Raw genomic sequence first — 25,981 nt, forward strand, 5'->3', positions numbered from 1 at the left:
GAAGTTCAAAGGCCGATGCCGGTAGTTGGCGTTAGGGCTAGCCCCCTTCTCCTCCCCTGTAAAAGTGGTAGCAAATATTTCACTGAAAACTTTAGTGCTGCGAAACAGGCGAGGTAAAAACTATCCAACCGTTTTATGGTGACAGTTTTCAAACGACAGTAAAGAAAGCAACGAAAATGTAGACCCAGTTTAGTTGGTTCCAGTTTCAAACAAAAACAAAACAGTCCAGTTCATTTTCTCTTCAACCGCCGGTAAAACACGTTATGCAAACATTTTGTATAAACCCGGCCACACGAGTTGACCGCTGGTGTTAAAAAAGAGTCCTTTGAAAAATGAAACAGAGAAAGAGCAAAAGGAATAGCTTACTAAATGTGTGCTGGCATTTCAAACCACTCAAGGTATCAACAATGTACGGGGTCACCCCGTAATTCGGGGAGAGAACCGAAAAAAAAGGATAAAACAAAGACTGGTTTTTTTACTCACCACAGAAACATGCGATGTCGACTGCTGGATTTTGAAGAATTAAATTTTAGCTTCGTTCCAATCTTCTGCCTCCAAGCAGCGGAGCAAAATGAAATTTATTTATTTTTTTCCTTAATTAGTTTAACATCACGCTGGGTTCAGTTGTTGCGAAAAAAGTCCAACCTTCCGCAACTGTTGCTTACCGCCTGCTGCGATGTTAGGGAACCGTCGACTTCCCGAAATTTTTGGCCGCTACTTTTCCGAATCTACCCTCACAATCAAAACGTCAAATTGAAAATGCTCTCGTTGCTCTCTTATTGAGCAAGGCTTTGACAATGGCACTTTCGGTCAACGTTCGCAACGCGAAACGCCCAAAAGCCAGCCTTGGGGAAATTGTCAAATAAAGCAAGAAGCACGGTCGGAAACGGTGCTTTTCATTTCTCGCAAATCCACGTAGAACAACTGACTTAAAGTACTAGACGAAACGGTCAACGATAAAGCACATCAAAATCGCACAGGGGAGCAGAAAAAGAAAACAAATCAAATACTGCACACTCTACCAACGGAGCTTAAATATTCATAAGTTTTACTGCGAGTGAATAATTTATTGAAAAATTTAATTGCACCGTGTTTTGCGTCCTTCGGAGAGTTTGGTGAAGGTTTTACGCTTGCAAAGGACTTGGAGCTGGCGTCAGTGGATATTATTAGCTTAAGTATTGTTGGTGCGCAGCTTTTCCAGGCGTTCTTCCAACAGCGCATCGTTTTCTCGCAATTGTTATTGGATAATTTTTCTTATTTCTAACTATTACGTAAAATATGACCAAAGAGACGAGAATTTAAATAATGTCATTAAAAACAATTAACAAAAATATTCACAAAACTATGACAATTATGAAAACCGAATAAATCAGCAGATAATATGGTGGAAAAGTTTTATCAAAATTACATACATTAATAGTCTAAAAAGTTTAAAAATAAACAAAAAGAGTGTTAAGCTTAATAACTTTACTTAAAACTAATTTGAACGCTTCTACATATATTTAGACTTGTCGTTGTTATATTCATTTTAATCGCATTTATTTTAGGGTTTTATGATTTTTCAACAACTCCTCGCATCGAAAAGATCAATATCTATGCCCTACATTACTGTTTTAATACCAATTAGGCTGCATTTATACTGCAACTCATACACATACACCACTGCCATCGCTAATTGGAAACATACATACACCACTGCCATCGCTAATTGGAGAGCCTTCAGAAAAGTTTCATATTTGCTCCCAAAGTCGACTACCTTCTCCTGTCCATCGTGTGTAGCGTCGTCATAATTTCCAATCAGTCCGGTGCAATAAATGTGTACTTCCGTCTGCTTATTGGGTACAGGTATACAGCTACATCGAAGCGACCGGAACGCGCCACGAACAGGAAATCGCCTCGGACATCATTTTACGCATCGTGGACGTCATCATGCAAAACAAAGCGTCACTCAACAGCCAACAGGTAGGAAGTAATGCACGCCAAAGCCCTTGGCTTGTTGAAAATTTTCCTTTCGAATTTGCCCTCTAGCTACTCACCCCGGAAGCAGGTTAAAATAATGGCACAAATTGAGCGTCGACGGAATCGAATCAAATCCATTCCACGCGACTGATTTGAGAAAATTATTCGGCATTTGCCTCTTCGCCTTTGCTTTACCATTCGAACAGAGAACTGTTTACCCTAGCCGAGAATGCTTTCCCTAACACCACAGCTTCCAACATTCCAGCACCGGGTTTCGGGTGGATGATGGATGGAAATTCGATTTGTATCCTCCCCGCCCTAGAACCAGCGCTTCCGGGTTTTTGCGAAGAGCATCCGGCAATGACGATTATTTTTGGCGCATTTCCCTAAACCCGATGTGGACGCTGTGTGCGTGCCAGTGTGTACCATCGCTATAAAGCGATCAATTAGATCCTCGATGATTCTCCGAGCCTCCCGGGGTTCCGGACCGCGAAAATCTCGCTCGAGGGAAACCCAGCGAACCGCGGCGATAGCATCAATCATGGAAATTTATCGAAACCAACTTTGCCATCGCCGCCATCGCTTTCGCTTCCCATTCGATAGGCCTCACAACACCCACCCACCCTATCCTCCCGGTGCTTTACGGTTCGTTTGCTCCTAATCATTGGCGAGCGAACCGTTCGCCTTCGAGTGGGAAAAGTCAACCCTGCCCCTCCGCTCCACTCTACGGGCGCCGTTCAAAACCTGGCGTACGGTACGATGCAGCGATTTCATCCCCCCGTTTCGAGTCAATTTGTAAATATTCGCCATGTTTGCCACGTCCATTTTTGATTTGCGAAAATGGTTGAATTTAACGCTCCCTACATCACCCTTGCTTCCTGCTTTTCATTCCATGGTTTGATATATTTTCGTTTCGACAGCAAATCAAACAACTGCAGGATCTGGTGCAGGCCGCAGCGCTCAACCACGAAACAACGATGGCAGCACCGATCTCCTCCTCGTCCTCTTCTGCCCTCGGGCCGGCGTCGGCCGGTGGTCCGGGGGTGAAGCAAGCCGCCTCCACCACCGCCACCCATCAGCTCAACTCGTTCTATCTCTACACGGAAACGGTCAAGGGATTGCCGTTCAGTTTGCAAATCTACGGGTACGTATCGAAACCGGAGTTGATTTTAAAGTTGATTAGATTAAAGTAGATTTAAAAAGTGTTATTTTTAATGTAAATGGTTTTTCGTTGGTTCATCCTTTTTTATACTCTTTTTAATGTAATTGGCTTTCATATTTATTCATTTTTTATACTTTACTCTCAATACACCACTTAAAAACCAATTTGTCATTTAGTTGCCAACCCTAATCAGTATAAAATTAAGAATTACGGATGAGATTATCTCAAATCTACAGCATAAAAGATCCTGCTTTAAGTTTACTTGATTTTGAAAAAGGAAAATTTATTTAAAGCTGTTCATATACTGCTGGAAATTTACAAGCCAAAACAATGTACCAATGCAGAAGGCATTTTACCAACGGAACTCAGCTGGCAACCTGTTCGTGAGAAATTCGGTTATTCGTACCCCAACCCGCCCCCTCCAGAACGTTGATCACAATCCATGAAATTTAAAATGTAAATGCAAAATTCAAAATTTCTCCTCCAGGATCAATTCCGTTAGCCCGGCATCCGAACGAAGTTCACACCGAGACTGACGTTCACTATCTCCCGCCCATCTCAGCAGGATGGAAGCGCACAAATTCAAATATTTTTCTGTTTCTCTTGCTTTTCCCTCGTTTCATGCTGGCCGCAGCGATCAGCTCTACTCCGACCAGCTGTACATGGCCATGGAGCGCTCCGGATCACTGCAGGACATCGTGGCAAACGGCACCGTGCTGGTTACGGTGATATCGTACAAGAATCTCACCAGCTTCCTGCCGCGGTTCTACTTCGCCAAAAATAGGTTAGTGCATGGAAAGCGGAGCACACAAAGAATGGTCCCACAACAAAGAGGGTTTCGCCCGGTTTCCGGTATTATTTAATGGGAAGAAAAAACATGATGTCTGTTCGACGGAACGTATCCCGGTCTTGGTTCGATCGTTCGCGATACACGAATCCTTGATCGTACGTGGACATTCACGTGCTTCGAAGCCATGTGTACAGGTTATCGCATGCCCGAGTTCTATCGCAAATTATTCCATCAATCTCCCGTCACTCAGTCTACTCATGTATGAAACGAAGTGCAAAATAGGAAAAAAAATAGTCAAATCCGAAATTTTGCTGAAAAAAGAAAACCCATGAACTACTATTTCCAACCATCCCAATCAACCCCAGAAAAATCTTTGAACTTGCATTTGTATCGTGTGTTCGTTTCTACAGAGATTCTAATGATTCCCTTTTCCCAAATTGTCAATCAAACTTCCCACACTCGGGCAATACACACACTTTTAACATTCTCGGCCATTCATTTTTGCCCACACAGCTTCGGTACCGATATCGACTACATTCCGGCGTCGAAAATAATCTCCAGCTGGCTGTACTACGCCAACCGGACCGGCAGTGAAACGAACCAACCGCTACACGTGCCACTGGAGGCGGCCCACGTGGAAATCATTTTTCAGCACGAAAATTCGCCCACCAGCGAATGGATCCCACTGTGCGGGTAAGTGTTAATAAGCAATACGAATGGGCAAAATGTTGCAGGGTGTGATGAGTAAGCAACACCCTCGCATAAGGATTAATTTGCGTGCCATCACCTGTCTAGCAAAGTTGTTTTAACCTTGTGGAAATAAAATTAAATTGTGGTAAACTATCATAACATTATTCTATTGGTTTAGTCACAAACACGCGTTAAATGTAAATAACGTAAAAAAAAGATCGACTCTTTACAACGATAAACAAGCGTTGTCTCAACAGATAAATAAATAAAAGTGTGTTGAAATACAAACAAACCCAGCCACCCTATCTCTAGCAACAAACTGCTAGAAACAAAGCGTACAAAAACAATCATCTGAAAATTTTTTTTTTTTAATGATGGCGTAAGCAAAACAATAGAGGCGTTTCTGTAGGCTGTGACGAGCGTAAACATCCAACCCCCGTTAGGCGCCGTGCACTGGAGGGCACCCAGAAACATTGGGGCGTTGTTGGCGAGAGAGTAAATAGAAAAAAAAGATACAACATAAAGCAGCAAACAAAAATGGAAAGCATCTGTTTTCCAAAACCCCACCCAATCTAAATGCCAAAACCAAAGTTATCCCGCGCTAGACCCGCGATTATTTGGCCAGCCCGCGGAAAAATCAACCACCTTCAAACGGCACCGAACGCACGTATTTATTTTATGTTGTGCATAAACCAACGGAAATAACACACACACGCGTATGTGTGGGCTTTTCTCGGAAAAGTTGCCCCACAATTTACGCATATGGATGGCTGTTTTCTTAAAGGAACGCAACAAAAGCAATGATGCCCACCATCTGAAACGCGAAGAAAATAAATGATGCGCCGATTGAGCTGAATCATCATTTGCACCACCCGAAATCCATCGAACGTTCTCAAGGTTCCTTCTCGAGGCTGACTGGCACGGATCCATGATTATTGGTTAGCACTCGTTGTAAATTCAGGCTCCGTGGAAAGTATGCCGCCGCCAGTGAAAACAAGCAACTGAACGTGATGTTTTCACGGCGGCCGGATAATGAAAGCCACATTCGGTTGGCTTCGAAAACATTGTCGGTGAATAATAATCTGATTATCGTGAAGACACGTGGTGAAAATGCAAATTCCTAGCATAGGTTTTACGAATTCCTAATATAGGAATTAATTTCGTAGGTTCATTCGAACCATAATTTAATCGGGTTACACCGAACGCGTGTATGCAGCGTGTGTATGCAAATTTCACAAGAAAATTCTTCTCATCGAACGTCGTGTAAGTATAATTCCATTGAATCAGAAGTACTGCAAAGGAAGTAAAATTGAAAGGTACTATAAGGTCAACGTGTAGAATACCTCCGAACAATTGCTGCTCATTCAACAAAACGAGCGAAGCTGTTCCAGAAATTGAACGTTCAGTTTCTAATACCTCTCGAATCTTGACGACTTACAATAGAATTCCAAAATCAGCCATTGCAGAATCTGTTCAGCTATGAATGGTGCCATCAGACAAAACGTTTATTTTACGCAGCACCGAGAAAATTGGTTCCCATGCCAATAACGGAACATTCGGTACTCGAAAAGATGAATTTGGCGTAAGCTTCATAATACCACATATTCCTTCCCACCCTGTCGAAGCAATCACCCATCAGGGGGAGGAGGAGGGAGCATTAGAGTCAACCCGAAAGTACAATCAATTTCTATGATCAACGATCGCTTTCGATGGGATTCGGAGCGTCTCCGGGCGCCAAAGCACAGACGCCACCAACATTAATTTTGACGTTTGCTTCCATTCACCCATTCCAGCTACGACGCGAAGGCAACGTTCGAACCGACTTGGCGCACGGATCTGTGCATCACCGAGAACCTGATGGAGAACATCACGCGCTGCATATGTCCACTGTCCGGCACATTCGTGGTGCTGCTGGCGAAGAAGAACTACAACGTAAGTATTTCTTGCACATCGTCCCAATGAACCCTTGCTTCCATATAGCGAGTTCCTTACCATCCGCCCAATCATGCCAAAACCATTCCAGGGGTCAATGAGTCGAGTGAAACACTAACACACACACACACACAAACACACACTGGTTGACCGGATACGCCCGAAGAAGTGACGGCCTCCCTTTGGTTCGGGCAAGGTTGTCGGGTGAAGGGCGTACCATCTTATAAATCCACTCCGATGCACGGTGCGGTTTTGAAGCCTGTCTATGTCAAGAGCGTCTTACACGTTCGCCGAAGCTACCCTCTCGTAGGGGATGCTTCCCTTGGGCACCATGATGGTAGGAATACACTAGAATCTAATGTCAGTATTTGTTCGTTCGTCAACTTGAACAACGCATATCTGTCAAGTAAATTACGGGGAAAAAAGTATTCCAGCACTTCCTTAATCATATTAAGAAGATTCTTTCCCACGTGTTGTAAGCAGGATCAAACCAATTATCGCACCTTTTTGCTCTATTAAACGCCTTAGAAGTCATCAATCCTTTCGACACACTAAACATTATCCCTCCTTTATGGTTTATCAAATTCTTTTGAAGTCATCAAACCTATCGTCATATTCTTCAGGTTTGATAACCCCTTTTCGCTCTTTTTGAAGTTGGTGTAAGAACGTGAATGTAAATTAATTGAATTACTTCACGTATCATCTATTCTTAAGCTTTTTTCAACGAAACCGGTTAGGAATGTTTTGGAAAGGAAAGATATTCCTGTCCATGATATCTTTCGAAATGCTACTTCATGAAATGATGAGTAAAAGGTTAATTGGAGCAAAAGTGAAGTTGCTGGGAAAATCTCAACCAACTTCAAACATTTGATGTCTATCCGGTTAGGTTACACTGTTGAAAAGGAACTTTCTCTCTCTGAAAACTACTTGAAGTTTCGATGGGCTAATTATTTTCCCATTCCAACGTAAATTAGCAGTTAAATCCAGATCAGGTAACGTCGGTTGGGGGCTTTCCGGTTCCTACCGCGGAACGACAAGAAAATCTCCGGTTGATTGTAGAGCTGCTCCACGTTTCGGCATTCTTGGCAACATTCTTCCACCAGCTTGACACAGTTTCACTCGGGGCCGAGGGGGTTGGGTTGGGATTTACCGCACCCGAGACGAATCCATCCAACGAGTGTTTCTCGGCAGCGTCGGCAAAAGGCAAAACCTGCAAACTTCTGCTTAAATGGAAATATTTCACTGGCAAACAATAAATTTTCATTTAATTCAGTTTAATGATACTTAAGGCCCCATTAGAATACATTCGGGGGGGTCGGCTCGGCATCACCCCCGTACTATCCTAACCATGTTGGATGGAAAGTCGAGGGTAGCCTAGACGCATCCAGCCGGAAGCTGGCCGGAACGGCGAAAGAGTCCCATTCAATGGATGCGGGTTTCATTCGTAGATAAAAATTGAATGTAGCATCTTCCGCCGCGCCCCGTCACTTCCGTTTCGCAACCAGCTTGACTTACTGGTATCTAGTTTATCTTGTTTCTGTTTAAAAAAAAAGGCCAACCCCCTCCTTCGCTCTCTAAATTTGGCTACGCCCGGATGGCAAAACCGGAAGCCCTGGCAGCAGTTGGTAGTAGAAGCTCAGTCGACTTCCGGCATCCCGTCAGCCCGAGCTTTGAACAGTTGTCTTACTGCGGCCCCAAATCCTTCCCCGTAAGGCTCGCAAGCCTCGGTCCCGTACCGTACTTGCGAGATTTACGTCAGAAGATGGAAAATAGATTCAAATGGCGGAGTTTATTATGCCCGACAAAATATGCCAGTACTCGCTAGCACGTTTCACGCAGTGCGTGTGTCGCTCTCTGAGTTTCCGACCGTTATCTCGATGGTTTTAGGGGGGAAAAATCACTTGCCTCCACCCGCACATCCACCACCCTTGGGGAGGGCTTTAGAGAATGGACTAAAAAGGCAATTGGTCGTTGGTCTAGGATTGTCGGGTTGCAGAAGCGTTACGCTGCGTTATACTGAATGTTAGCACTCCATCTACTATCCACGTTCGCTTTGCCGAAGGCGGTACGAGAAACACGAGTGACTAAATAAATCATTGTTTTCTGTTTAGCATGAATTGTGAGCATGCCTCACTCGGTGGTTCCAGTGCTGGGTAAAGATGTTCGTTTCAATTTTCTCGCAACATATAGTTTGCAACATTCACAGGGCGAACGTCCTAATTTAGGGCACTATTATTCCATAAATTAATTTTCCTTGACAGTTTCTAGTGCAATTTTCGCCACAACAAATGCAAATCATTGTCAAACCATAGTATTTATTTATCCAATTAATGAAGAGGCGTACTGTGTTTTTACCTCTTTGCAGGTATCAGATAATTGAACATCAATTTGCCCAACAACTCTAGTAATTAATCGCATCATAAGAGTATTTTCTAACACAACCGTGAACATTATGGTATACCTCGTTATTTACTAGTGCAACAAGAGAACCTTAATGTCCAACGATAACATATCAATTATTTACACCAAACACTGGTAAAAAAACATTTCCTAAATGTTACATATATTACAATAAATTTAATGCAACAATTTATGCATGAAGAATTAATCAAAAGTTGCTAGAAACACTTTTGGCTATTCATTATCTTTTGAGATTAGAAGTTCTGCTTAGGATTACTTAGGATGATTCAAATCCCCAAAAACAATTTCCAAATCCCCCCAATCATTTCCATAGTGTATTGAAGCACCTACAAATTGTACCAACGGGTCAATTTTATTTATGGTCAATCAGCATTAGATAAAACACTTCGGTATTTAGTTTCCTGGATCCTTTTTAATTTTTATTTTTTTAGTTTTTTATTTGGCCATCATCTTTAACTTTTTCAACTCCAGGAATTTGCTGCAATTTCATACTAATATGATATCATCAATATATAAACATTCTTCCGTGGAAACTGACGCGTAACGCTAAGGCCGGAACGACTGCAGCAAGAATGAGGCAGCATGCGCAGGGGAATACGTGCCGGTGAGAAAGAGCGCGGTAGTGTAGACCAGAGATACGGATTCTGCACTCGCTGCATTGTATCGCTGTGCTCTCTCAGTACCATCCCGCTCACGATATGAAAGAGCGAGCGGATGCAGACCAGAGGTGTGCAACTTGCGCTTCGCACTAATCGGTTGATGAATACAAGGCGACGCTCTTAGATAATGGTTTGCAAGCACTGCTTGATGCTTTCTCGATGTACCGTAGCGTAAAGTTCTTTCGAAAGTATGCCGCTTACGGTATGAAAGAGTGTGCATATGTAAATCAGTACTCCGCGCCTGAGCTACACACTGACTGGTACAGCAATTGAAAGAGACTCTAATTTCTAAAAAAAAAAAAAAATATATACGTATCCATTCGCGCATACTTTTGAATGGAAGGATTCGCAAAAGAAAACCATGCTTACGGGTGAAGTTCCTACTTGAAAAAGGGACACATGCAACACCAATTCGTTTTAAGAAAACATGCCAAACGCTATTCCGGTATGGGTTAAAGAAGCTGCAATAACGCGACACCAACCACAATTATTACGAACTAAATTAACACGTTAAGCGGTCCCGCGGGGTCGACAGTGTTCTTTCCCGTAAGCCGGTGTCGGTCTGCTCTGACCGACAGAATCCCTTTAAGTAGGAAGGCGTTTGTACGAATTGCTGGCAGAACGAAAAGCAGTGCAATTTGCGCATAGCGCTTAACGTGTTAAACTGTCCAGATCTACAACTATATTGTTTATGTTGAAATCATATCTTTCATCTAAATTTCATATAAATTGAAATCATATGTTTCAAAATTCAAGCTGATTAACATGCACTGTGTATACAATACACATGTACCACAATCGAAAAATCTACACTTAAAATATTTACTACAGGTCAGTTTATGGTGAATAAGTTAATGCGCCAAAAACACAATCCCCAACAAGGGGGTATCAACTTCCATGGGCAAAAGAAAAAATGAGAGCTCTGCCAACATAAATTGGTTTTGACATGACAAATGGTTCAAACCTAGCATTTTTTACCAATCGGAATTACAACATCATGAAAAGGAAAACATAGAATATGTTGCATTCGATTCGATCATACTTTGGACACCTAAGAACCCGTAGGTGTCTTCATCTTCACAGGCTAATCTCTGAATGAATGGATCGTTCTATGAAATGCCTTTATCGAATGCGAATTCATTTAGGCATTAACAGTAGTGCGCTTTTCTACGCGAAAGTAATGACGAAAACTTTCTATCTGCTATGTACTGTATTAAAAACAGCCTTTAGGTAGGGTTTTAATGAAGCTTATGAAGCTGTTTTATCCCAGAGTGTGTCAGCTTGATGTACTTCGTTCCAACTAACTTTAGCAGACAGGATTTTAGTTTACTGTCGGATAGTGGACGGATCCGTAAAGTGCGAAAAAAAACAGAAGTAAATGTCCGAATGAAAAGTGGCTTAATTGTAGCTTTTGAGAGATTTTGTAGTCGTAGCGATCCTGGATGTTGCAACATAACATCGATTCCTTAAAAAAAATCATTCAAAATTTCTGGGTAACTCTATCACACACGATATATATCACAGTCACTTTGAAGTAAGAACAGGGCAGTAGATGATCGTGAAGCACAGAAAAGAACGGATACACATGCAAACATGAATATTTTTGTTGGTTACGATCACATTTCTGGCCCTTGGTCGCAAGTCCACCTGATATTGTTTTACGATAAAATTTACTACATCGTTTATGTTGCATAGTGAATGAGATCGAGTGAGAATTATCCAGTATTCTTTACCCTCACTTCGATCACGTAATTATCGTGTTTTTTAGTTTCCAGGTATTTTTAATTATTTATCGACAAAATGCATTCTTCACACTGTATATGTTTATATCCATCATATTTACTGTATCAACACTGTATTCTTGACACGGCTAGCCATAAGCAGATCAAAACAATGACCGTAGTACAAACCGAGCTAAGATTTCCGAAATTCGCAATTTATTATGATTTAAATTATTGAACCCCCAAAAGACTCTACACGGGCCCGTGTAACCGGGCCGTTTTACCTAGTCATAAGTAAAACAAATACTTTCAAATAGATGACCCTGTTTTAAATTGCTATCTCTATGAAAAAATTATGCAATCTGGACCCATGCTGGTATTAACGTCCCAACATTTAAAATCATAAATTTATGCTACGGTCTACGCTTCCCGAGCGGACTGCCCGTTGGTACGATGGTTACAGAATACTGAACAACCAGCATCCGGGGAGTTAAAATTCGGGCGACAGACGAAGCCCTCTCCACTATCAGCATCCTTTGGCAAGCATCAATCCATCCATTCGTTCGGGTGACATTAGCTTCGATTGGCGAACATCCTCGACCGGCATCCGCCTCGTCGACAGCGTTCCGTCACGTCACGAGACGGCGATGCTACAAAGTTTTTAATGTTCTCAAAGCTCCCATTGCTGATCGCCTCCTGCTGCCACCGGGACCGTTCGTTCAACCCGTGTCGTCCGTTGTGGACGATGAAAAGTCAGCTTTCGACACACCACTTGTCGCTATGGCGTTGGATGCGAGCAGAACGTTTTCTTTCCGTTGGGTTTTTGTCGACAAATTCTCTTTTACGATTTTCAGCAGGACTCTTTCCCTGCTTTGGCTCCGGTTTGTCAACCGGCGGCATCCACGATGGGGAGAGAGGGCAAAGAATTTATGTTGCGAGCTATAAAATTTTCGATACGACTTGTTTCTTATTGAATGCCGGCGAGATTTGTTCGACGAGTGCTGGCGATTTTTAACATTTCCACCCGGGCCCCTTGTCCCCGGCCGTTACACTCAGCCGTCCCGTAATCCAATTCATCCATCCATCCGTTTGCGATTTCGGTCACAAAACTTGAGCGACAGTGCCCTTTGCGCGTGGAGGAGCGAAGGAAATCCGGCCACCAGTGGTGCTGTCGGTGTTTATTTCCATTTTATGTTGGTTTTTCATGTGAAATAAAATGATAAGGTTATGGTTTTGCGGATGCCGCCCGGTTCCGACTGCGTTTCGACTTTTTCCGCCGGACGATTGGATTTGTCTGACAAACGGAATTCGAAACGGAAAACCGACCGCGCCGGGTGAGCTACGTGAAACGTGAACCGAGCAGTGCTGGAAGTTTGATCGGAACGGTTAAATAAACAATTTGATAAATTGCTATGCTTCCGCACATTTGTACCCTTTTGCCAAATCATTTGAAGAGTTGTTTGCAGCAGTTCGAAGATTTTATCGTGATACCTACGAACATTTGAAGTACCTTGAAACACACACACACACACACATTACAATAGATGGGCCACCAGAATCAGCTCATTATGGAACCCATTAAACGCGCTAATTACGTTTGCCAAACCGGTTCTACCCCGCTCATCAAAATCATTCCTGCACGGAGCAACGGCGGATTTCCTCGAACACCTACTCGACCCAAACACTTCATCAACCCGCCTTAACCTTTCGAACTTCGAACAAATTCCCTATTAATCACCGAAAAGTTCTAAATTAATTCCGCCCGCTCCCAAATAGTTGATGAGTGCCGTCCGAGCAAGCTGCGAAAAAGTGAGGCAAAAATTCGTCATCCTTATCGGCACGCGCACGACGGGCTACGAATACCAACCAGGTGCAGGATAGTAGTGATGCCGGCACAAGTTTTGCTCCTAATCCCAGGCTCGGGCTCGCGTTGAGCCCATGCCGGACAGGGAACACAATTAATAACACTCCATCAAGCACCAATAAACTTCCACTCGGGGCTCCAAATGGCCGCCTTTAGGATCGTTGGTGAATTTTAAATTGCTGCAAATGACTTGCTCTCCACTGAGCGGTAAAGCGATTTGTAGCGAAAGGAATGGCCAAAGATGAATTTAATTATCACTCAAAATTGCGTACCTTGGTTGGGAACAGAAAACAGTAGCTTCTATTATTCACATTTAGTATTGGAAACACATTTTTAAACACAGAAAGGTTTCGATTCTGCTCTAGAATAACTTCCCTCATCAAAGTAACCTTAATTTAGTAGTAGATTACTTTGCGTTGTTTATAAGGAAGAAGATATTCGAATCGTTTAAGAACAGTCTGCCTTGAATATTTGGTGAGAATAGCGTAACGCGAGGAATCGGACCACACTGCCTCGTGTGTGTGTGTCGCAACACCAGGTTCAGACATATTCCCAGCTGTGAAACAAACATTCGAAAAAGGATAAATTCACCAGTGCTCGATTGTTCAATTTTCCTGCTGGAAAGAAAAATAGTAGAATCGTAGAACGAAACCAACTTCCTGCACACCAGAGCTCATTTCCTGCCCCGCCAGGCGCGCTCATTTACATTTTTCATCATCCTTTGCTCGTTTTCTCTCTCTCCCTCCCCGCAGCCCTCCGTACCGAAGACGTCCGCCCGGCCAATATTCGTCGTGATCTGCTGCGGATGCTGCTTCCTTCAGTCGTGCGTCGCCTTCGCCATCATGCTGCCGATCCTGTATCAGCGCCGGTGCTGTGTGACCTTTTTAAAAATGCAATTCTGCTCCGCCACCTCGCTGGCGATGGCCATATTCGTCCTCGGTTTGCTCCAGCTCTTCCCACCCGTAAGTAGCAAAAGGGTAGTTCGCACATCGGGGTTTCGGTCTGCTCTGTTTCCGAACACGGCGCTCAAGTTGTAAGCATGCTGTGCTCACCGCCTTCTGCGGTGTTGGGGTTTTTCGCCCTGAGCTCAGCTGGATCGGTTCGATCGGCGTTGTGTCGAAACGGTTGGTCCTTCCGGTCCCCGGTGCTCGCACGCAATTAAATTGTAAATTCGGTGCGGGAAGAATTCGCGCGCCATGCAAATGTCGCTTCGAGTACACGTTCGCACATACATATGAGCGTATGTGAATATTCCGCTAATCTTAGTTCTTGAGTTGAGAGTTTCTGATACAATAAAAGTACTTTAAATACTATAAGAAACATTTGTGAACAATGTTTGACATACGATGGTCATGGCGATTAAACTTTCTAGAATCCTTTTTTAATTGTCCAAACTGCTTAACACGTTGACTGTCAAGCGATTTTAGCGCATTTCTTTCGTACATTCTTTTTTTTTTATAAAATTTTGTTTATAACATTTATTTTCGACGATTTTCGAAAAGCAAGCACAAACTTAGCTTCCTAAAGAATTAGTTTTTAATATTACTACAGTTTTTATGTTGCATTTTTATTAGTTTATGGAGCAAGAACTTTTTAGAACTAATGACAGCTGGCTATCAAAAATGATAGCCATGGCAGTCAACGTGTTAAATATAAATTATTGCTCATGTGATGATTAAATCATTTAACAATTACGATAGCATCGAAATATCCTTATGGATTAATTAATAAACAAAACATATTTCATCCGCCCGCTGGCTCCAAACCCTTTCAATCGAATCACGTTCTTTCGGTGAATGTATATTTGAAATGACTGTCAAATCAATTCATTTCTTCGGGACGGTCTCAAGCCTTACAACGGGCCCCGATGGGTCCACTTGGCTAACAAGTTTTCCCTTTCATCACCAACATCATGGGCATTATTCGGCATTGCCATGTGCCTCATGCTCTCGAGAGCCCACTCAGCTGCAGTTCCCAAAAGCAACATTCCGAGTGATGTCCATGTGTGTGTGTGTGTGTGTGTGTGCATGTGCCGTTGGTCGTACCATTTATCCTGAACCTGCATCGCCACGGTAAAATCTGCAGTGGCAACAGCAGAGCGTTTTGCTCTGCATTCATCCGCAAAAGCTTGTGCAGCCGAACCCCATCACATGGTGAATACCAACCGGTTTCTTCTGGGCCGCCTCCGTTTTTCCCTCCGTCCACTGAACTTACCATATTGGTCCCCGAGGGTAGGACCTGGTGTTTAATAAAATGCTTATAAATAACGAGAAACTTTGTTATCGTCGTTATTGCACCGCAACGTCCCCGTCCACCACGTGTGTGGTACGAGTCTGCATACGAAGCCGAGGGTCGCCGTACATCGTACCGGAGAAAAGTCAACGAAGGACACCGAGCTGCAATGTGGGGCGTTTTGGGAAGTACAAACTATGAAGGCGTGCTGTTGAAGTGCAATTTCTCATGGAAGTTTGCGCCGCCCGTATGTGTGTGTGTGCGTGTGTCACCACCGACTCGACGTCCGCTTACATGGTGACAACGTAACTGCATCTCTGCAAATGCGACTTGCACTAATTCACGGTCGGAATTAGTTTGACAGCTGCTTTCTTTGCCATACCTACACCATTTTCCTCTGTCCGTGTTAATGAACATGTTTGTTTTGATTTGAAGCAACCGAACACGCAACAAAAGTATCGTCTCAAAAGCGTCCTCCTCGGCACTCATTGTTCAAGCACGGTAAACGGTTCTTATGTGCTAAGTGGTTACAATCTATTCGATCCTTCTGGGCTTTGTGCTGGGAAAAAAAAACAGGAAAACATGAGAGTCGCTCGAGGAGCCGACATTCTTCAAGTGTACTAGTGCACTCAAGAGGGACGATAGTTGTACGCTCACTTGTACGAATTGCAATCAATTAAGCGTAACAATGCTCTCCTTGTACAGTAAAGCAGAAGGTAACACAAACCATCTGCATTGATGCGAGAAAAGTACTGAAGAGCTTTCTTTTCGCACAAACTACTACAACGGAAGCAAACAACTTTTCAAGGGGCAATTTATTGAGCATTTAGATTTTAAATTCAACTACTAATTGGTGTTATTTATACTGAAAAGTATCTTTGAAAGAGGAGACATAAGAATACGTAAATTTTGTTATACGATGACTTGATAATTATTTCAATAAAACATATAAAGTATTGAAAGCTAATGTTGGAAAAGTTGCTCTCTTTCAAAGAACTTGACCAAACCGGGGTTTGAAGATAAATTGTTCAACCTCACAACGTCTTCGTGGCCGTGGCTCTCGACCACACCACTTCTCAAAAATTGGATTGAACGTGAAAGTTTTCCACTTTCACCGCCCTCGAAAATTTCGTAATTCAATTATTCTTTGAAAGTTTGTATTCAACACAAAAAAAAAACCGAACCACAAAGCCTTCGAAAAGTGGACCCTGCTGAAACTCAGCAGCAAACGATCTCTTTTTTGTCATTTCGTCTTCCGCACATATCGACAGGCCCTTCCGGCCCCGGGCACCGTGATTGGCCCCTTAAGCGGTGAACCATGGTGGCAAATCGAGCAGAAACTCTTTAATGTGAATGACCCTGAACGGGCTATCGTGGGTGCTTTCGGAAGAAGTTTAGCACTTTGCCGAGGGAATGTGCCGAGAGTGAATTAAAATTTGCCCGAAAGTCGAAAGCCAAACCTATCGGGCGCGAAGGGAAAACTCGCTCCGCAAAAAAAAAGCCGATAATGTGTTCCGGATGAAACACACTGCTAACTGCATTATACGATGCGTTCCAACAAACTTTGGTTAGGTGATGGCACTTGGCTGACCCTTTTGAGCAGTTTGAGGTTAGAGCACAAGATGTGCAAAGGAATGGATAGTACGACACATGTTAGTATTGATGCTTCTGTAACTATGAATCGTCAACGGATGAAACACCAGGCGTCTCCATTTATGCGCATTTTTTTCTATTGCATTGGCCTGGGGTGTTTAGGAAAAGGTTTCGATTTGCGTTGGTATCTATTTTAAAAATTTCCCGATATCACACCTATATTGTTCACTTTTTCTTCCCACAATGTGCCTATTAGTGATGTGCGCTCTGAGTGAGAATGAGTGAGTGATTCGAATCTTAATATTGAATGAACGATTTAAATCCTAACAGATAGTTTTTGTGACTCCCTTTGATTTGAATCCTTAACTGGGATTCGAATCCCAAAAGAATGAACGAGTTGGTAAAAGAGTCGCTAGTCGCCATAGAGATTCGTATCCCAAGTTGTGATTCGAATCCCAAGTTGTGATTCGAATCCCAAGTTGCGATTCGAATCCCAGTTTGGGATCACTACATGGGCGACTAGCGACTCTTTTACCAACTCGTTCATTCTTTTGGGTTTCGAATCCCATATAGCGATTCCCAAACTGGGATTCGAATCACAACTTGGGATTCGAAACACAACTTGGGATTCGAATCACAACTTGGGATTCGAATCTCTATGGCGACTAGTGGCTCTTTTACCCACTCGTTCATTCTTTTGGGATTCGAATCCCAGTTAAGGTTTCAAATCACCTCGAAGGTTAATAAATCATTTTACACGTTTTAAATCACAGAAGAGTGACTTAAAGATTCGAATCATCGTTATGATTATTCACTCTGATTCAAATCTCTGAAAAGAGTTGTTATTCTCATCACTAGTGCCTATCAATATATGAAACACCAGGCGCCTCCATTCTTCTATTCTCCAATTGGTGACGGTGGAGTTTGTTCCTCAAACAAATGGATAATTCCAGAAATGTGGATGTCATTGTGAGCCAAATATTTGTAAATGGTTATTTATTTAATTATGTTTTATAGATATTTCTTACGGAAGCGTAAAATTTGATTCGCGAGCTGTTGATAATTCAACAAGGCTAGTATTCGTACCTAGTACCAGTTCTAACATTATTCCAGTTTAATAGAAAATAGAACATATTTTTATTTGTGAACATCATGATTAGTATGAGTACCGTTAAATGAGTTGTGAATAATATTTCATTTCTTGTAGTTGTCTTGTTTTCGATGGTTTAATACTGTTCCGATTCTCTGTTCCGAACAAATATTTTATACTGTAGACATTACACTTTATCACAAAAACGGAAAAATGCTCAAATAACTATTTTCTACCTAGAGTTAGTAAATTTATCTGTTAATTTTTATAAAAACATAATTTGAATTTGAACGGCATGTAAAATCATTTAAAAAAAAGTGATAACCTCCAGCTGCCCCATAGCTGAAGCATATTGAAGTGATTGTTGGCCATATTAATTTTTTTGCCAGCTTTAAAACATATTATCTAAAAAACGTTTCAAAACGGAGCACATTGATACGAATTGTATTGGTGCTGAGTTTAAAAAGGAGAACGAGAACTTAATTTTAAAACTTGTGAATGGAGCCACCAATGCATAGAGGAGCAATAAACCAAATTAAGTATAATTGTTGTAAGAGCAAAAAGTGCAGTTGCATAAATAAATTGGCAAAAAACCCTTCACATAATCTAGCCAACAAAAGAGCGAATATCAGAAAAAGCCAATCGACTCGGCTCGGCTCATCGTTCGCAGCAGCTAGCATTGCAAATGATTGTAAAATTTCGCGTACGCATCATCGCTGGAGCATTATCGACGCACAATGCATGGTGCATCGATCGCACGATACTAACGAAGTGAGACATTGGCCGAGTGCATCCATTGGTTGCCAAGCGTAAATTTATGCATCGAATGCACATTTTGAAAGGCTCTCGGAAAACCGGCTCATTGCACAGCAATAACAAAACGTAACACGTAACCTCCTCACCCATATTCCGTTACAGTGTAACGCCGTTTGCAACAAAACCTAATCGAACCGTTTCGGCGGATCAAGTTTCTGTGGAATGAGTAAAAAACAGCACAAATGTACAAACAACAAAAGGCTTGGGCGCGCAACCAAAGCCGTGCACAAAACCATATAATTTTCCTCGAAAGCTGCATCGTTAGATAACCTCTTCATAAACTGCTGCTCGACTCGATCCACTGTAGCTGCAAACTCGGTCCTTTTTTCGAGCACCTACCTATGTCACGAGCCGCGGACGGCTCTTTGGGAAAGTATAATTCACAGATCAGCAGATTTATTCGGTCGGTTGACCGGTGGGTGGTTTTCCGAACTGACCGCATCCTTTGCGCCGGTGCCGGCCGATACTTGACCGGGAAAATGGGACGAATTTTAACGATACAAAGTTGTTCCTTCCACGGGACACAGGCAATGCCGCACGCCGTTGCGTGGTCGTTATGGTGCCGTACATCGTTTGTTCTCTTTCGAACGTATGCTTGCCGAAAAATGGCACACCGAGGCGCACGACAGTTTTCCTCGGTTGACTAACCCGACTTTTCCGCTCGCGTATAATGGAAGTGCAAGACAACGACAACGGTGCCGGGGAGGAAGTAAGGAAAGAAGCAATGAAGGATGATGTTTCATGCATCCATAAATAAATATTTCACAACATTATTTATATCGCTGTTCGTTGCCGCTGCTTCCCAAACGCTCCGGTTAAATCTCCTGTTGCACATCGTGACGCACGGTCAAGTGGATGCCCTTTTCAACGGAAACTCAACTGCACCTGTTATGGAGGAAGTATTGCAATGCCCAATGCATTATTCATTCGATGAAATTGAAATTGAAATACAAAACTATCCGAAGCTACTTTCAAGCTAACTTTCAATCGAGCTCGTGTGGTATGGGAGTTAAGGTTGGGATATTAATCTATACGTCTGTGTTCAACATCCGGATCAATAACTATAAGAAAAGACATCAGAATCATATCCCTAATGATTTAATTTATTAATGAGCTGTTTATCTTGTGATCATCTTGTTACAGCAGAGAACAAAAGCGACATTATATTTCGATTAGCATGAATCAAAATGTTATCAATACAGTAGCATGACTTTTGGATAATTCAGTTGAGCAACGATGATATCAATTAATTATGTATCGATACTTACGTTATAATATCGTCCTAAACGCTTTGGGAAATTAGTAACTATATGTGGCCGCCGCATGTTATCTGATGCCCTCTTCATAGATGTGACGGCTTAATCTACGCTGATGAGGCGAGGTTTCTTCATACTCCCTATATCTTAATGAAATCTTCACGCACGATAAGATTATGAATGCAATGGTCTTTCGAGTCGTTTATGAATGACATGCCAACCGTGTTGTTTCCTACCCATTTCGCGTGGGTGTTCGTGTAAATACATTACCCACGTGCATTGATCAGCCATCGAACAGGAATAATTTCCTCGACACGGCCTGCCCAAATATACCCCGAAGAGGTACCTTCCTCACGGATAATTAAGTTTATTATATTGTACCGAGCAAACAGCACAAGCGTCCTGCGGCTTGTCATCCGATGACTCGCGAGAATGATAGTCTGCCCGCCAGCGTGTTCACTAGCTTCCACCCGAACAGGCCCCTACGAGTAGATAAATAATCTAACATCTCTTTAAGCATTCCGCCAGAGTTCTCGCGACGATTCCTCTGGACTGCACTAATGTCTCACGATGCACCCGCGGAACGTAGAAATGGAATCGCAAGTCAATTATACGTGCGCCCATTAGCAAGGAGTTGTGGAAGCATTACGCATCGTAAGACGGTGCATAAATCGATTGAATCGGAATTCGTTGAGATGCTTCACTGAAGGTGGGAGGAGATTTCGAATGACTCGACTTCCTGCCGCCGGATGAGCTTTAAATCAATAACAAACAATAATTTAATATTCAATAAACCTTCAGCACGTGGCAGTGGACAGCTGCACGTGGTCCCTCTCCATGGTCTTTTCGTTGACTTTCTCACAACGTCTCGTTGCCATGGTTGACTGAAGTCAAGCTATGCCAAGCATGTTCGGTGATGCAGAAAATTGTTTCGCTGGTTTCATCGCAATGCCACAAGATATTGATTTACGTACTCGGTCAGGCGTATGATGATTGTGTGCAAAGTCAGCTGCTGGAATGTTAGAATATTTAAATTATTAATGTTATTTTCAACGGATTACAGATTCCGGTTACAAGAAACGGCAGTAAATTTATGTAATGAATGTTTTCATCCCATCGCTTTCATTCGAATACATTGAAGCAACGGTTCATGCATCAAACGTCTGCTCGAGCTGGAAGGGATAACGTTCTGCACCACTTGCATCCTTTGTATTCGCCCGACCAGATGCAATTTTCCTGCAGCTTCCGAAGTTTGATCACTTCATTTGAACTAAGCATTAGTTTATCATCTGGTGGTTTGAAAGTCTTCGAGGCAGTAGCGAGCATACGTAAAACAAACAACAAAGCCACTTTCTCAGTATAAGCCGTAAGAAATCGAGGGCGTTTGCCCTGCGGCACATCATACGTGCATACATCAAACACCAATCGTCAGCGCTTGTGCCGCAATGCACGCAACCGACGACTTCGATGGCACCGTCTGTGCGGCTCGGGGCTCGAGCTCTCGACCCGGGTTCCATATTCATTCGCCTAATAAATTCCACTTAATTTATTATCCACCAGCAGGCGCATGGTGCAATGTTTCACTTTTCTCTCCCCGTCGATGGGAGGATGGTCTTTCCAATGGATAAACTGTGCCAACCAAGTAGACCACTTGCATCACAATACGGGCCAAGACGATACGGTTGCCAGCTGCTGCCACGGGGCTATTGTCTGCCCAACGAGGAAAGTCGAGCAACGCCAGGACACTTGAGACAGTACATACTCTGGTTGGTGTATGTGGTGAATGTAAGGTAACATTGGTTGGTAACAGAAGCTATTCCCACACCGTTTGAGAGTTTCTGGTTTTCCTACAAACAGTTTCCCGCGAGATAGCGGAGATGTCTTTACGTAAACTTTCTCAAACGATTGGCTTAAAGTTGGCAACGAGCTAAACTGGACTTTCTTTATGATAATTTTAGGTAACCAACCATATTTTTTTTTTTTAATTAATAAAATGTTATTCAATTAATAAGCATTTTAATATAAACCCCAACAGAATAACTTATATCTCATTTCAAAGCTATAGTTCATCATAAACAATTTATCTATCTGTATTATCCACCTACCGAATGCTGTAGTATTTATGATGCAACTCCCATTTTGTAGTTCATAAAAAAAATGATTGTCTTAAACGTTTTTCACCTGCACTTCTTCACTCTAGTCGACCTTCTTTTGGACACCTGCACATTTTTTGCCCATCGCACAATTGCGCAAGCTGGCGGCATTCTCTCGTTAACATTCCTTATTGCTTTATTTGGCAGAAAAACATGCTTTGCTTTTACTCCATTCTACCTCTTTTTGCACCCACGCCGCTTGTGTGCAAATAAATATTCTACTGATCGCCGACCATTTTTCCGCTGCCATTTTTCGCTGCAAGTCATTGCACCATTCCACTGCAGGACACGCGAACGCCACGGATGGCACGTTGCAGTTCGCAGTTTTTCGTTTTCGTTTTCTGCACTTTTCACAATCTTCACTCATCGTTCGCCGCACGTTCCTTAGAGGGGAAAATTTGTTCCGCCCGTTTTGCTGGCGTTTATGCGGCGCTCAAGTGAGTGCTTAAAAATGGACGTGTTTTTTTTTACCGCGCCATGCAAGCGGACGCCGATGTCACCGTGATAAAAGCACTAAATGCAAGCATTTGTTCTGCTTTTTTGTTTTGTTTCGCTCAGTTGATTTTCCCATCTTTCGCATTTTTCTTGAGCACACAGCGCAACACCAACACCGACATCTCGTCATCGTTAGCATTATCTTGCCTCTTTTGGCACCAGTTGGATCTTTGAGCGGGGAGAGAGGAAGTCAGTAGCTTCTTTTATGCACATTTTGTTGGAGCTTCATTTTTTTTTTAGCCTTTCAGCCCTCTCGGGATACGAATAACCGTTTCGCGATCAAATGCACAACAGAACTGCAACATGAGCACGAATGCACCAGCTGACAAATATTGCTTATGAATTTTCTAGAAAGGCAAGAACTCCTTTGGCATACATTTTGGGGCGTTTCGCAGCTATTGCACTTTATCTTCCTGTCGTCGGTGGATCATAATGAGAAACACTCTTGTTTTCTTGTGTTTTTTCTTCAACCCATCCAAAAGAAGGGCTTTCTCGGACACAAATTCCTACCAACAATTTAATGTGTGTATATTTCACCTGGAATCTTTCATATAAAAATGTTAACAACTAAATGTAAGCAACTTACTCAAAGGAAGATTTCGCATCGAAGGGATGTCGCATCTTCAATAATCCTTGCAACTTCAGTGCGCCAACGTTGGCCCAATCCGAACAGGTGACCGTTAGGTAGCACGTCCGATGGCAAAACGTACTTACAAGCCAATAAATTTCATTCCCACTTGATTGATAACCGATTCTACAAGTCTACTAGAAAACCACTTTCTAGGTTGTGCCGCGTAGAGGAATAGTGGAAACAATCAGTACCAACTATTGGACAAAATAGTTATCATAAATACTTAATCATAAAGTCTTAAAACTTAAGGCTTAGGTCAGAAATAAAAATTATTTATCATTTTCTAGTCCTCCTAACACAATTCTCCTAAAAATAATATTTTGTCCAGAACTGTTTTACACTATCTTGGTTCGAGTTCTTGGTACCTGATAGCATTCTCCATCACGTGGTGTCACTCCATTACGGATCTTAAGGATACTTCGGTCAGTCTCAAGGCATCAAGGCTCCGTTAGATTCGCCCCTTCTCACGGAAGATGCAACCGGTCCTTCTACAAATACGAGAGTACATGCCGACGGATGGATAAGGACCTTGGTGCAAAATCTGAAATTACGCTGCCGGGTGGAAAATGAATTTATTACGACAATTAATTGAGTGTTACCGACACGTCGGAGAGCTGCTAATTTGATGTAGCGTTCATGCAAAATCGTAAACCCCAAACCACTGCTGTTGATCGATATGTCCAAGAGCTGTGTTGGTATGGCGTCATTCTAATAGGCAAAGAAGGTCAATGGTGAAAATCACACCCTTGCAGACGGTTTCAGAAATAGCAAAGCATCTTGGGAAATGCGTTTCACTCCGTTGAATGTGAAAGAGGCGTTAAATTGCGATGTTTAATTTCTTCTTTTTCTGCTGAAGGTGTGATAAAAAGAAAATTATTTTCCTCTCCTCAAACACTTCAAATACCTGATAAAAATAAAGCATAAATAAACAAATCCCATTAAGATGCAAAGTGGCGCATCAATCGCTGAAATCGACATCACTTTGGCGGAAACCAGCGCCATTCGATTCGCCATTTCCCCGAACTCCCCGGGAAAAGTATGAAGCCAGATAAACGATACACAACCATTTTCCGAAGGACTCTCGCCCGCTTGCCGGGAGGTGGAGAAAAACTTGCGGTAAACTAACAAACTCGTGTCGATGGCCACAAGACCAATTCGTAGAAAACCGATCGGAAGAAAAGAGACTCGTCGAATCGTAAACGTTATTATGGCGAATCATAAACATCTTCGGTTGACCACCTCACTTCCACTCACACCAAACGGCTAATGGTCTACGAAGGTATGGTTGGTGTTTTATTTTTGGCCTTTTTCGTCTTTTTCTTCCGTTCCAGGAATGGTACGCCCTGGTGATGGCGCTGCTGTCCGGATTTCTGCTCCTCAGCACGTCGACCCTGGTCGCCATCACGGTGCTGGTCACGACGGAGCTGCACGGTCCGAGCCGCAAGCTGGTCGCCGCCACCAACCTGGCCACCGGCATCTCGGGCAGCATCGGGCTCAGCTGGTTCCTGCCGATCCTGTGCGCCACCTCCACGCCGCTCGTCTACAACGTGATGCTCGAGTCTCCGCCGCACTGGTGGCACGAGGCCGACTCCTTCGGTTTCGTCCTGTTCGTCGTCATCGAGGCACTGTTCGTGGTGCTCTTCGTGCTGCTCTTCCTCACCCTCATCAAGCGGCTGCTGTACCTGGCCCGGAAGCACGACAAACACAACGCTTGCATCGTACGGAGGTAGGTCGATTTTGAAGTTGAGCGGAAAAAAAAACCGGATCGAAACAGGCAAACTTCTTTCGGGTGCTGCAACGATGGTTACATTTCTCGAGACGCCCTTCAACGCTCTATCATCAAATAACAACCTCGTCTGTTTTCCACCACGGGACCATGGAGTCCCCCCCCCCCCCCCCCTGGGTGCTTGATATTTGATACCCTGGAGTTGCTACGAAGAAGTGCTTGTTTTCCCACAGGGAGTTCTTGCCTCCCGGTTTCGGTGCTTGTCCTTTCCGATTTTCTGCACAAAGTTCGAAAGGATGAAAAACGTAGACGAGGTTCGGAACGTGGACCGTCGTACCGTCGACGGTAAGTCGATCGTGCAGCACCATTGAAAATGATGGAAACAGGTCTTGAACTTTGCACATTTCGATTGACGAACCATCCGAATGGCTAGAATCGGAGTCGGTACGGTGTAGGACGTTGTTTTGCGCTCCACCGTTTTTTTTCTCCTTCCTCTGCCTTTCGCTTCCGAAGCGCCGGGAAAACTTTCCTTTCATCCACGATGCTTTCATGCGCGGCTCAAGCATCCGAACGAGCTGAAAACCATTAGGGGTTGCACTTGAATGGCACTCATTTTCTTTCGCACACCGAATCGCGAAACCCCGGTTTCGGGGCAGGACCGTAACGTTTCGTTTTCCCTGTTTTGACTCCGCACCCGGTAATCAAATCATTTACGTTCGGATGACGCACATGCAGTTGTCTGATCTGGAATCATTTCATTAATAGGAAACTCGTTGAACTCGTGGTGCAGC

General features: G+C 43.1%; 1 protein-coding gene across 1 annotated transcript in view; it reads left to right on the forward strand.

Moving 5' to 3' along the window:
* Positions 1 to 25,981, forward strand: part of LOC131264165 (uncharacterized) — a 109,974-nt gene that overhangs the window by 68,223 nt on the left and 15,770 nt on the right. The window contains exons 13-19 of the mRNA XM_058266453.1: positions 1,846 to 1,962; positions 2,880 to 3,103; positions 3,756 to 3,905; positions 4,425 to 4,604; positions 6,395 to 6,533; positions 13,951 to 14,160; positions 24,796 to 25,190. Of these exons, the coding sequence (XP_058122436.1) occupies positions 1,846 to 1,962; positions 2,880 to 3,103; positions 3,756 to 3,905; positions 4,425 to 4,604; positions 6,395 to 6,533; positions 13,951 to 14,160; positions 24,796 to 25,190 (1,415 nt within the window). The remainder of the gene's footprint in view (positions 1 to 1,845; positions 1,963 to 2,879; positions 3,104 to 3,755; positions 3,906 to 4,424; positions 4,605 to 6,394; positions 6,534 to 13,950; positions 14,161 to 24,795; positions 25,191 to 25,981) is intronic.

The sequence above is a fragment of the Anopheles coustani genome, chromosome 2 (assembly GCF_943734705.1).
Source record: "Anopheles coustani chromosome 2, idAnoCousDA_361_x.2, whole genome shotgun sequence".
Taxonomy (NCBI): domain Eukaryota; kingdom Metazoa; phylum Arthropoda; class Insecta; order Diptera; family Culicidae; genus Anopheles; species Anopheles coustani.